At 39.4% G+C, this 12,259-nt stretch overlaps 1 protein-coding gene and 1 long non-coding RNA gene across 5 annotated transcripts; one reads left to right on the top strand and one right to left on the bottom strand.

Annotated features, from left to right (window-relative positions):
* Positions 1–234: 234 nt before the first annotated feature.
* On the top strand, positions 235–7,315 carry LOC137174550 (uncharacterized). 4 transcript variants are annotated; one of them, XR_010925390.1, is made up of 4 exons: positions 235–704; positions 2,684–2,721; positions 3,816–3,933; positions 7,226–7,313. It is a non-coding gene; the product is annotated as an uncharacterized lncRNA (long non-coding RNA). The 4 variants fall into 4 exon arrangements; XR_010925391.1 differs by lacking the exon at positions 7,226–7,313 and adding an exon at positions 6,849–6,937; XR_010925392.1 differs by having other exon boundaries at positions 237–704; positions 3,816–3,875; positions 7,226–7,315.
* On the bottom strand, positions 2,782–10,992 carry tmem185 (transmembrane protein 185). Its single transcript, XM_067579920.1, has 7 exons — positions 10,790–10,992; positions 8,799–8,975; positions 7,536–7,743; positions 7,223–7,306; positions 6,842–7,018; positions 5,896–6,019; positions 2,782–5,135 (listed from the first exon to the last, which is right to left on the bottom strand). The coding sequence occupies exons 1-7, from the start codon at positions 10,825–10,827 to the stop codon at positions 4,885–4,887; spliced, it is 1,059 nt and encodes a 352-aa protein (XP_067436021.1). The 5' UTR covers positions 10,828–10,992; the 3' UTR covers positions 2,782–4,884.
* Between the last annotated feature and the right edge of the window lie 1,267 nt (positions 10,993–12,259).

Below are 12,259 nucleotides of genomic sequence, written 5' to 3'. Positions count from 1 at the left end.
AAAGTTGCAAAATAATAAAACTCCAGGCTTGGACAACCTCCCAAAACACTTTAATGTTACCTTCTGGGACCAACTCAAAAGGCCTCCAGGTGTAAACTGGAGTGATAGATTATTCAACAAATATGTATTTTAAACCATCCACATTCTGGTTCTTTCTTTCTCAATGTGTAGTAAACCTCCAGCACTGTTGTGTAAAAACCTTTTGTGGAAGGATTGAAGGGATGAAGATTGGGTCTAATTGAGGCGCACAGGTGTTGGTGGAAGACTTGATTTAATTGCCTCAGTTGCTGCAGCTGGGATCAAGGTGCTACACTTTCTACGCAGGCCAAAAAAGACTTTGGTAAAAGTGGTTCTTTAAGACATCTTGCAGCTGAATCCATGTTTTTGCAAGATCATTCAACAAAAGGAATACAGACAGCCTGTGAAGTGCAATCCATGAGAAGCATCTACCCACAACTTTAGAGGTTCCCTTCAGGACAAAGAAACAAGTCTTTGAGAAAAAAACCTAACCCTGAAAATGATCCATCAACTAACGCCCAAGGAAACCCCTGTAAGGTGACTGAACTGTAGTCAATTTGTTGTAAATTTCTATCATCAAAAGGAGAGCAACTGGACCGAAGAGCTGAACTTTTGGAGGCTCAAACAATTTCGACTCCTCAAGACTGAATTCTGTGACTGTGGTGTACATCAAGCAGGAAGCTGAGGTAAGCAGTTAACATGTTTTTGATAAACACTCTCAAAGTATTCAAAGTACTTGACAAGTTTCTGGTCTTTTAAAGGTGCAATCAGTCACATTTTACTGGTCCTTTACTGTGTCTTTCCACAAAAGGACAACAGTTTTTCAGCAGGGGTTCAAATGTTCTGTGATCAATATTACATCCATTCTCCCAGACCATCAGGACCATATAGTCCACCACCCACTCTGCACTTGGTTTAGCATTTTGTAAGTTTGAAGGAGCTTCAGACTTCACAGTTTATTTGTTTGACCATAAACAAGTCATGATGTAGCCAACCTCATCTAAAAAAAGCCTTTTTTTTAATGAAACAGCAAACATCAGACACAGCATTGCATTTATAATCATCTAGTTGTAGCCATCATCCAATGATCATTTTAGCTGAAGGATATTTAAACCACCTCGTCTCTCTCTCTGCTTCACCCCACCACTACCAGTGTCAAGGCCCCATCTATGGTTCCCCTGAGGGGGGGGTGGGATCTCCAATTGGATGCTATTTATAGGACTCCATTACTTTTATATCCATTTAATCGACCGCGTCAATGCCAAAGACTATCAAATTAAACCATTAAATTCATGTCAACTTGTATCTTCCCTGATTGAACTGTCATTGTGCCAAATCTTACCAGCTGTTTGTCAGTTTATACAGGAGTTAAATATACAGAGATGAATACTTGAAGCCTTTTTTTTTCCTGTAACATGAATCAGCAAGATGTTGTGGTGCTTTGGCCCCTAGACTTGAACAGCTGCTGTGAACTTCTGCTGTCACTGCACTTGCTGAGTTTAATGCTTCAACTGTCTCAGATAGAAAGCCTCAAAGCTTCATAAGGCTTCAACTGTTCATCACTAGTAGATAAACTAAGTAGGTTTATCTACGATATTTTACGATATCGTAGATAAACCTAGGTTTATTTTACGATATGCAACCTCAGTCTTTTGTTTGTTTGTGCCATGAGATATCCTTATAGTTCCTAAAAAATCCCAAAATGGACTTTGCTACAACAGTTGGGGGATATGGAGGAGTGCGTATATTTCCAGTTGTTGCAGTTTCCTACAGCTGCCATTAGATGGTACTGAAGAGTCACATTTCAACTAATTCCATCTTATAATCACATCCCTTTCTACAGAGTAAATGTGAATGCTTTCCCTCAGTATAATCACACATCAGACCCCTCAGGATCTGACTCTGCTTTAGTGAACCGCCTCGTGTTTTATACAGGTAGCTGAAGTTCATGTCCAGACTGACGCTAAATAAATCCATAAATAGAACTGAGTGAATTCCTGCCACATTAACAAGCTAAATGAGTGCAAAGTCGACGCTTATCCATGTGATTATTGTTGATATTCTACAAATCATGAATATTTGGCGTCATAGCTATTCTTGAAGAAATGTGCAGTTGACTTTCTATTGTTCCAGACATGTTTGTTTTCATTTATCTATAAATAGACTCTTGAAACTTTTTTGAGTCGTGTGATCGATCACCTTGAGCATCATGTCTGCGTTATTTCATTCAGACAATGTTGTGCAGACTTTGAGTCCATCTGCACTTTAACTACATCACCACCATACGATACAGACAGATATTATTATCACAGACTTGATGTTTATTGTGATCAACTCAAACCAGTTTCAAGAATAATTGATTTTCATATCGTATTGACCATGAATAGAAACAAATGACTGCCTGGAACAGCAGGAATAATACATCCAAAAGTATAAAACTTCATATTGTGCTGACTATTTTCAAATACATATTAAGTTTAGAGTTAAGGAGCTAAACCTCGCAAACATATTATCCTTTAATTCTCACTGTGTAAAGTTTATGCAGCTACTCAAACATTTAGCTTCATGCAGCTGTTTTCAGTCAAAAGTTTAATGTTTTTAGAATATTTGCAGTGTTGAACAAACCTCATATGACACATTTCTTCACCTATGCTCACTTTTGCAGAAACTGAAATGAGACGAAGAACCCCGCGTAGGAAATTCGTGAGTATTCTTCTAATTCCAGTGGATCAACTGACCAAACACAGATCACGCGACATCACGTCAGTATTTCTTGAGTTTAATCCGAGAGAATCCGACAAATGCTCGTCAGATTTTAAGTGTCAGTTCCATACAATCCATGTAATTTAGCCACATTTTAAATAACATAATGTTCAATGGTCATACAAGAAGAAATTATGAAATATAATGAAATCAAGCAGAACAATTTGAGTGGATTTTTTTTTCTCCTTTCTTAATATAATTCCAAAATAAATATATTTTAAAAAGCGATGATGTCTGCTATCACCAGAAGAAACCCAAGTTGCTCAACTTGCAGCATTAAGGGAGAATAATGAGTAAATCAGACCAATTTAATGGAAAAAAAAAAGACAATATGTAGAAAACAAAGTTACACACAGGATGCCGGACGATCCAGCGATCAGTTTTTCAGAGTAAAATAAAAGATGGGGTTGGGGGGGATGAATGTTTTTGCTTTTCTGAATAACTTGATACATTGAGGAAATCTGGCAATGTGCACACATACACGGGGAATAATCAGGAGTTACACTCTCTACTCACCAGATCTAAATAAAAACGTATTTTGCAACTTTTCATCGTCTCAACTAAGTCAAAGCCGATATGTGCAGGATTTTTTTCTTTTTAAAAAAAATTTCTGGCTTTGACGACTATAGTTGGAGTATGAAAATAAGACACAGCAAAACCGATGGCCAAACACACCCCTCCAAACAGAGACACCAATTTTCACAGGAATTGTCTTTAAATTTTTCTATGACCAAAAAAAAAAAAACATCAGAATAATGTGAAAGCTACTAAATCACATTCAAATTCTACACGTATGAGCTTCGAGTCCCGTATGGGAGCTACAGTGAGGTGCCGTATTTGCTGCATACTGTGAGATTGTCTTGAAGAAAAAAAAAAGTCTAAAGAAAAACCAAAAAGCCAATTAAGAATTCTGTTTACCAACTTGTTTAACGCTGTCTTGATTGTATTATGGTGATTCTTGATCATTCGCACTGACCCTAACCCTTAAAACGGGAGAGGATGACTGCAATTTTTCTTTTCTCCCCCCCCCCCAGGTCTGCCTCTTACCTTCAACCCTGCCATCTCCACTCTGGTCCCTAACTTGAAAACTTCTGGTATTTACAATAAAAAACAAAAATACAAAAGAAACAGACAGGACTTCTCTTGGAACAGGTTAACAAAGTGCCATTTCCATTATTCCGTTTTTTTTTTTTTTTTAAAGGACAGGTGAAGATTTTTTCAAGTGTTTTTAAAAACAATACTCCTGTGCCAAATGTACGTTACAGCAGATACTGGTTTCTGTAATTGTTCCTCCAGACTTTTAACCCAACTCTAATATAAGAGATGTTGTGATGGGGGAAAAATCCAGTTCATGGCCAATATAAAGGAGGAAGGATTACAGAGACCAGTAGCTCAGTGAAAGTACATTTGGGCTTATGAGTGTTGTACAAAGACTAGGAAAAATCTGAACTTTTCCTTTAACCACACACACACACACACACACACACACCCTCGTTTTCTCCACCTGCATGATCAACAGGGTTACACTCTGATCCCAAATTCAGGCTAGAGAATCTCTCCAATGGTCCCCGTCACAGAGCAAGGCAAGCGTCGTCTTAGATGGACGCTCTTTGAACCTAAAGCAGAGAGATCTACCGCTGTTTTTTTTACAGAGTCGCATATATTCAAGTCCACGCAGATCCAGCCTCTTCCGTGTGTCTCGTCAGTTATGTTTTGACCCAAATGTTTATCTGAGACGTGGTCAGTTTTCCCCTCCCGTCCCCCCCCCCCCAAAAAAATGTCCATCTTCAGAATGGATAAAAAATTTTGGGAGTAAAGCAACACAGTGACACTTCACCTGCGAGTGGAAAAACAAAGCAGTCAGTCAGGCAGGGGAGTCTTTTTTACTGCAAAACACAGCTGCTGAAACCAATGTGAGGATTCTGGATCCGTTTAGTAATCCGCCGTCCGTATCGGCTCTAATTCGTCACCCTGGGCAGACGTGCTGATGCAGAGTTTAGGTGAGGGGACCGGATGCAGAACCCAAACGTCCTCTGCTGTTTTGGCTTCACGACTTGAACGCATCAACACAGCAGCCCCTTCCTCTCCGGCCGTGACGTGCCGTTAGTCGGGCATGTCGATGCAGAGTTTAGGCGGCGGGACAAAGTACTTCCCGGGGCTCTGCGTGATCACCACGCCGGTCTTCTTGTGGAACATGGGGGCGATCTTCGGAGGAGGCTCGGGGACGGGCAGGTCCTCGGCCGCCTCGGGGTCGTCGCTGCGTTGGAGGTCGTAGGACACGTTGCCGTACTCACGCAGGAAGGGGAGGAGCTCTAACAGGAAGTGGCAGAAGTCCTTACGGATGCCGAACCACCCTGCGGGAAGATCGGGAGAGAGCGGAGCTTAAACACTGCAGCAACGATAACAATCGTTTTTACTTTCCAACTACTATAGGTGCACAAATGTGACCTTATAAAAGAGTACAGATGATTATTTTCAAGATTCATTGATTAGTTGTTTGGTCTATAAAATGTTAATCACTGTTTCCCAAAACCAAAACTGACATCTTCAAATGTCTTGTTTTATCTACAACCACATTAGAGAAGCTTTAAAAAATGATTCAAAACCAATTAATCAAACAAAATAGTTACGAAATTAAATACAATTGAATTTATGTCACTTTAGTGGCAAAAATGACTCATTCTTTCTCCTTTTTCTATGATAGTAAACTAAATTAAATATGAGTTTTGGACTAGTGGTTGGCCACAACAAGCGATTGGAGGACGTCATCTCGCCCTACGACAAATCATAAAGGGCCTCTCTCACTACTTTTTTCAATTTTATCGACCAAACTGTTCATTAATTAAGAAGATAATCAGCTGATTAATCTACAGTGAACAAATAAAGGTTAGTTGCTGCTCGAGAACTGAGAGACAAAGCAAATTAAGCTTTCTGCATAGTAGAACAACTATAAAAGACAAAAGTATAGCAAAAGATACATATGTTGATAAATACTGTAGAATATAAGGTTTTACAAAAACTATATTAAGTGAAATTATTAAAGGATCACTGTGGTGAGAGGAGCAGAGGAGATATTCAGCAGCCCGCAGCACATCACTGGCTTTAAATACTCACAGTGGTTCCCTCCCTTCTGGCCGAAGGTGGTGGCCATGAGTGTGAGCAGGGAGAGCCAGAGAGGCACAAACACGCACACGTAGCTCAGACTGTTGTGGCCGTCCAGCTTGTGCACCAGAAGGATCTGAAGAGACACGTGAATGTTGTGAGGAAAAAAGTCTTTCATCGGGAGCCAAATGTGCAAGCTGTGTGTGTGTGTGTGTGTGTGTGTGTATACTGTATGTGCGCGCGCACACACACACAGGAAGTATGGGTTACATAGAGAAAATCACTGCCTAATGATTGGTGGTGGTCATTGATTTAAAATGACAGATTTTAATAATCACAAAAATGTTATTGGATAATTTCAGCTATAAAAATGAAGCTACAAAATTAAAAAATAAGTAAATACAACATGGTTAAAAACCTCTTATGACACCAATAAAACGTTGTTATAAGGCCACTGACGGATTTACAAGTTTATACTCTTGCAGTCTTTTTTTGTGAATTTTCACTCGGCACCCTGAAATAAACTGAACATCTGAGATTTTGTTTTTTCATCTTATTTTAGACGGAGTCATTTGGTCTTCATTAGTTACCAGAACATCCTGTATGCAGTTAACATTGACGTTTAAAAGGACTGTGCATGTTTTCAGACAGTAGAGGGCAGGACAGGCTAATTATACTGTTACAGCAACATCGTTTAGATCCAACTTTTCCTGTTTAACTTGTTAAGAGAAATGTAAGTTTTAGGAATTAAGTAACTGCAATTATAACTTGTATAACACAGGCTTAACCCTAGAAAATACACTGTGTAATTAACTTAATTCTCCACTGTAACTGGTTTACAAGCAAGTCAACTTGATGAGATGACGACTGATAAGATTGTGTGCGTTTATGTCAAAGCTTGAACTATTTAACTACTTTAAAAAAAAGCAATAATGAAGTATTAATAATCGCAACTTGCCTCAAAGGTGAGAAGAGGTACCACAATGGTCATCCAGCTGATCGCCATGGTGATGTGAGTCCGCCGTTGCTCGGCGATGATGTCGATGGAGCGGAGGAAGAGGACTGACCAGATGATGTAGTAGAGGACAACAAGGCACAAGAAGGACATCAGGATCCACAGCGGGACACACACCACCTGCACGCACGCACACACACACAAACACATACATACAAACGTCATTGAAGAAGATGAGGATCAGGACGATATTATTACCAATAGTGGCTTTAATTTCTACATATGGTTGAGTAATAATACAGATCTATGATACATGTGGAATTGCAGGGTGTGAAACACAAGCAATGGTTAATTTTGAATCTTCTTTGTGTCTGTATGTCTCACCAGCCAAGGCCAGTTGATGATCCTGTCCAGCCTCAGAGCGATGAAGATGAACTGGAGGATGTTAACTGAACACAACACCTCCAGCTGAGGAGAAGGAGAGAGAGGAAGGGATGAAGGATACAAGACAAGCATAAAAACTGATCTTTTTCTCTAGAAAATGCTACACAATTCGATCTCAGGCTAAAGAAATCAAACATTTGTAACCTTTCTTTGATATTTTATGTATTTATGTTCTTAGTTACAAGCGTCTGGCTGTCGGTTTGGTGTTTATTTCCGACGCCGGGTCTCAGTGTCTCCTCCTCACGTTTCTTACCTCGAGGGAGCGGTCGTGTCTAAACCCCCAGACGCAGGCCGCTACGGAGACGGGCGACACGAAGAAGAGAGGCATGAAGACGAGAAGCCAGAAGTAGTTTCCTCTCGCCACGCGGTCGCACACCAACACCTCGAACATCAGCAACAGGACGTGGAGCCCCACTGCGATCAGCATGGCCTTGAACTCCACGCACGTCTCCCCTTCAGCCCTAACGGAGGATACACAAAAACATCAGAGTTCCTCCATACTGACACTAATCATCACCACAATTCAATTACTTGTTGCACACTTTGATGATTTAGGAGTCTAACAAAAAAGACAAAGTAGGAGGAGGTTTGAGACATTTAATCAATATCATGATATGAGTCTTACATGTTTGATTATTGTAATAAAGTTTAACTGAGTATTTGTTTTAATGAAGACACATTATAATTTAAAATGATTGTTATAGTTTCCCACAGCCCAAGATGACGTCCGACCAACAGTCAAAAACTTAAAGATATTCAGTATAATTATATAAAACAGAAAAAAACAGCAAATCTTTGCATTTAAGAAGCTGGAAACAGCAAATGTTTGGCATCCTTGCTATAAAAAAGTACCAAAAATAATTATGAATTTTCACTCAGCACCCTGAAATAAACTGAACATCTGAGATTTTGTTTTTTCATCTTATTTTAGATGGAGCCATTTGGTCTTCATTAGTTACCAGAACATCCTGTATGCAGTTAACATTGACGTTTAAAAGGATTGTACATGTTTTCAGACAGTAGAGGGCAGGACAGGCTAATTATACTGTTACAGCAACATCGTTTAGATCCAACTTTTCCTGTTTAATTTGCTGAGAGAAATGTAGGTTTGAGGATAAACACCTAAGATTAAATAACTGCAATTATAACCTGTATTACAATATGAAAATAGTCACCACCTCAAATCCAATAATTGTTGCAGCTTTAATATCAATATTGAGGTTTTGTCAGTGAGTTATTGTGATGTCTAATCTTGTCATTGCCACTGAAATCTGACATAAATCATGTAATTAATCTATAATTTGTGAGAATTTATATCTATAAATATGATCAATGAGAGCAAGAGCGCATGTAGTTTAGCCTTGTTAGCATGTGGGTTTGTTCTGGTGTTGATATGACGTACATAGTTAGTGGGTGAGTAAGTTGACAGTTTCATGTGCTGGATTTGTTGCTATATTGTATTTTTATAGCATAATTAGATAGATACTGCACCACTAATGTGTATGAGAGAGTTTACCTGTACTGGGGGTTGTGCGCCCAGACTCCAGTTCCCACAGAGGCCCCGATGATGACCAACAGTTTCCACAGCCATATCGGGGTGAACACAGCCCAGTAGCTCCACTGGATGACTCCATCCAGCCTCAAGGACAACAACACAGAGAATAGCAGCAGGCACGAGTAGATCAGGAACTTACTGCGACAGGAGACAAGAGAGAGAGACGCTTTTAAAGGTTTATACCAATGGAAACAAAGTCCATATGCACCCTTGTGTGTGTTTTACTGTTTGGAGTTTTGATCTGTGACAAGTAATAAAAGGAAACTTATCAAATCAACAGAGATGTCTTTAGTAGATGATGGGAAGTGTGGAGAGTGTGCATTAGGGCTGCAACTAATGATTATATTTGATAAAGATTTTAAGCTGTTTGGTCTAAAAAATGTCAGAAAATGGTGAAAAATGTTTCCCAAAGCCCAAGATGCAGCTTCAAATGTCTTGTTTTGTCCACAACGCAAAGACATTCAGTTCACTGTCGTAGAAGACTGAAGAAAACAAGAATAATTCACATTTAAGAAGCTGGAACAAGAGAATTTTAGTATCTTTTATTCAAAAATGACTCAAATGATTAATTGATTATCAGAATAGTTGGCGACCAATTGTTGCAGCTCTAACGTGTATTAGTGATATGTAAAGTCCTTAAGAAGGAGAATCATCAAACAGGAACAATTGATGATATATGGAAAACCTGACTTGGTCAAAGGTTACGATGATAAAGACAGAAGACTGTGTTGACGTTAATCGTAGGTGTACATAAACTGTAGATAAATGGATGAAAAAGAGGGTGGAAAATTAACCTTGGTTTGTAGCATAGTGATAATGTGACTGTCAAGCAGTTGATAGTCACATCCTGCTAACTAAGTGGCATCAACTTCACCATTAAAACTGTGGCTGTCGTTACAAATGACACTTATTTCACTAAACCTATTTCTTGAACACATTTTATTGGACTTCATGTACTGGATCTGCATCATTAGTACATTGTTAGATTATAATTCATCTTAACTTGAGCTGCAACTAACAATTACTCTCATTGTTGATTAATCTGCTAATTATCATAATTAATCAATCACTCATTTGGTCCATAAAATATCAGAAAACGGTGAAAATTGTCCATCACAATTTCCTAAAGCCCGATGTGACGTCTTGAAATGTCTTGTTTCGTCCGACCAACAGTCTAAAATCCCCAAAATATTCAGTCTATGTCTATTTATAATGTAAGACCAAGAGATGCAGCAAATTTCAGAACCTGGAAGCATCAATTATGTGACTTCTTTACTTAAAGATTATTTGAATGATCAAGCTGCAGTGGCACTTACACTTTAAGTACATTGTGAAGGGATCTTCTAATGGTCAGTATGAACAGGAGGAATGATTACAGCAAGAAAAACCTGTTTCATTGTTAATTTGGGCTCCTGGCTGTTGTTTTAAGATAGACTTGAAAAACTGTGAACCTGTCCTTTATGTGTTATGAATATTTGGGGAGTAACTTCTTTAATTTACATCTTGACTCGTTGCTGTTAGGTGCCCGCATGGCAAAATACTACACTTTTATGTGACAACAATCAAATAAAATAAAGCACTGACTCGCCTTCTCAGGTGAAGTATAGTGACAGAAAACATGTGTGATAAAGTGGCCTAATAAAGCAATTATTTTACAGTTACCGCAAATATGCCGTGAGCTATCCATTAACGTTATGTTAGCTGGCATGTTAGCCAGGCCTTGCTTAGCCACAGGTTACCTTCTCTTCACATTAGCTACTCATTTAAGAGTTATTTACAAGTTAACGCTGTCTGCCAAGCCACTAAGAAAAAAATGTATAACAATTCAAACTTAACACACACCATTTCTGGGTGTTTTTCGTACGGCGGCGTAACAAACTACTCAGTCTTAACTATGCTAACCAGCTAATGCTACATAGTTAGCTAAAGTAGTAAATCGTTGTTAACGTTACCTGGGATTGAAGTCCTGAAAAAGTCCTCTTAAATTCATGGTGCTAAAAAGCTTGTTAGACAGCTAACATTAGTGTCCCGCTAATTCATCGACTAATTTGTATGCTATACATAATAATTTCGGTGGTAGACGAGCCTTTCGGTTTCATGCTAACCCGTGTGTTTTGGTTTTTGTTTTTTTTTCCCTTGACGAACGTTGCCTCGGAAATTACGTCATTAATTCTTCTTCTTCATCTTTATTGGCGGATTGTAATACCAATTTATAGGTGCATAGCGCCACCTATTGTATGTAGAACAGGATCCTGGTTACAAAACAAAACCAAAACCAAAAAGAGAACCCAATAAACCCTATACTATATTCTGTTAAATAGTACATTATTTACATAGAATTCTACTTCCCCTCTCTGAATTTCCCTCACCTTATCACCACTAGTTCTTCGTATTTCTTCAAATCCCATCCCTGTCTGGCCTCTCTCACCCTTTGTTGTAACCTAATTCTCTCTTCATTATATTTGACATAGTGCATTAATACATGTTCAACATTTTCAGTTATAAAAGTATAGCATAGCACAAAAAGTAAGGAAATTTGTGTGGCATCCCATTCTTCAACCAGCATTTGTCGGTTTGTGGGGTTTATCAGAGACTACCTCCAGAATTTGGGAGTGGGGAGGATGGAATGGCATGCCAGCAGTCCTGACCTCAACCCCACTAAAAACTTGTGGGATCAGCTTGGGCGTGCTGTTCGTGCCAGAGTGACCAACACAACCACGTTGGCTGACTTGCAACAAATGCTGGTTGAAAAATGGGATGCCATCCCACAGCAGTGAGTGACCAGGCTGGTGACCAGCATGAGAAGCAGGTGCCAGGCTGTTGTGGCTGTGTATGGTTCTTTCACACACTACTGAGGCTCCTATTTGTTAAATAAATAAATTGTTAAATAGCCAATATGTCTTGTTTCTTCAAACTTCAATCATCCAATCCACCAAACACCAAACAACATCATTCCTCTTCTCCCCTCCTCATATCTCCAGCATGAAGTCATGATATCACAGTCTTCCTCCCTATACACTGATCTCAATGGCAAGATGGGTGTTTTCCAATGATGAATAATGTGCTGTTCAGATTGCTATGGCCAGTTCTTAACCAGTTTTACAATTACTTGTTCTTTTCTGTCACTTCAACCATTTCTTTCCACTCCTACTTTATTCTGTATTCCATATAAGTGTCTTCCTTTTGCTGCACTATCCCAATACTGTTGCCACTACCTAATTATTTAGCTCACTCCAGTTGAAGCTGTCCAGTCTGAGAACTTAAGAAGCCGCATCATGTAGGCAGGGATTGCAGCAGTGGTCCATGGAGGCCGGCATTACATCACTTCCCTCTCTAGTGGTGTCAGCTGGGACTCAAGGATGGCAGGAGGAACACCGGGGGGGGGGGGGGTCTTATTCGCAGCTGCAGTGAAGGTCAGAAAG

The sequence above is a fragment of the Thunnus thynnus genome, chromosome 22 (assembly GCF_963924715.1).
Source record: "Thunnus thynnus chromosome 22, fThuThy2.1, whole genome shotgun sequence".
Lineage (NCBI taxonomy): Eukaryota > Metazoa > Chordata > Actinopteri > Scombriformes > Scombridae > Thunnus > Thunnus thynnus.
The sequence above is the reverse complement of the archived record's forward strand: the minus strand, read 5'-3'. Positions and strand labels throughout refer to the sequence as shown.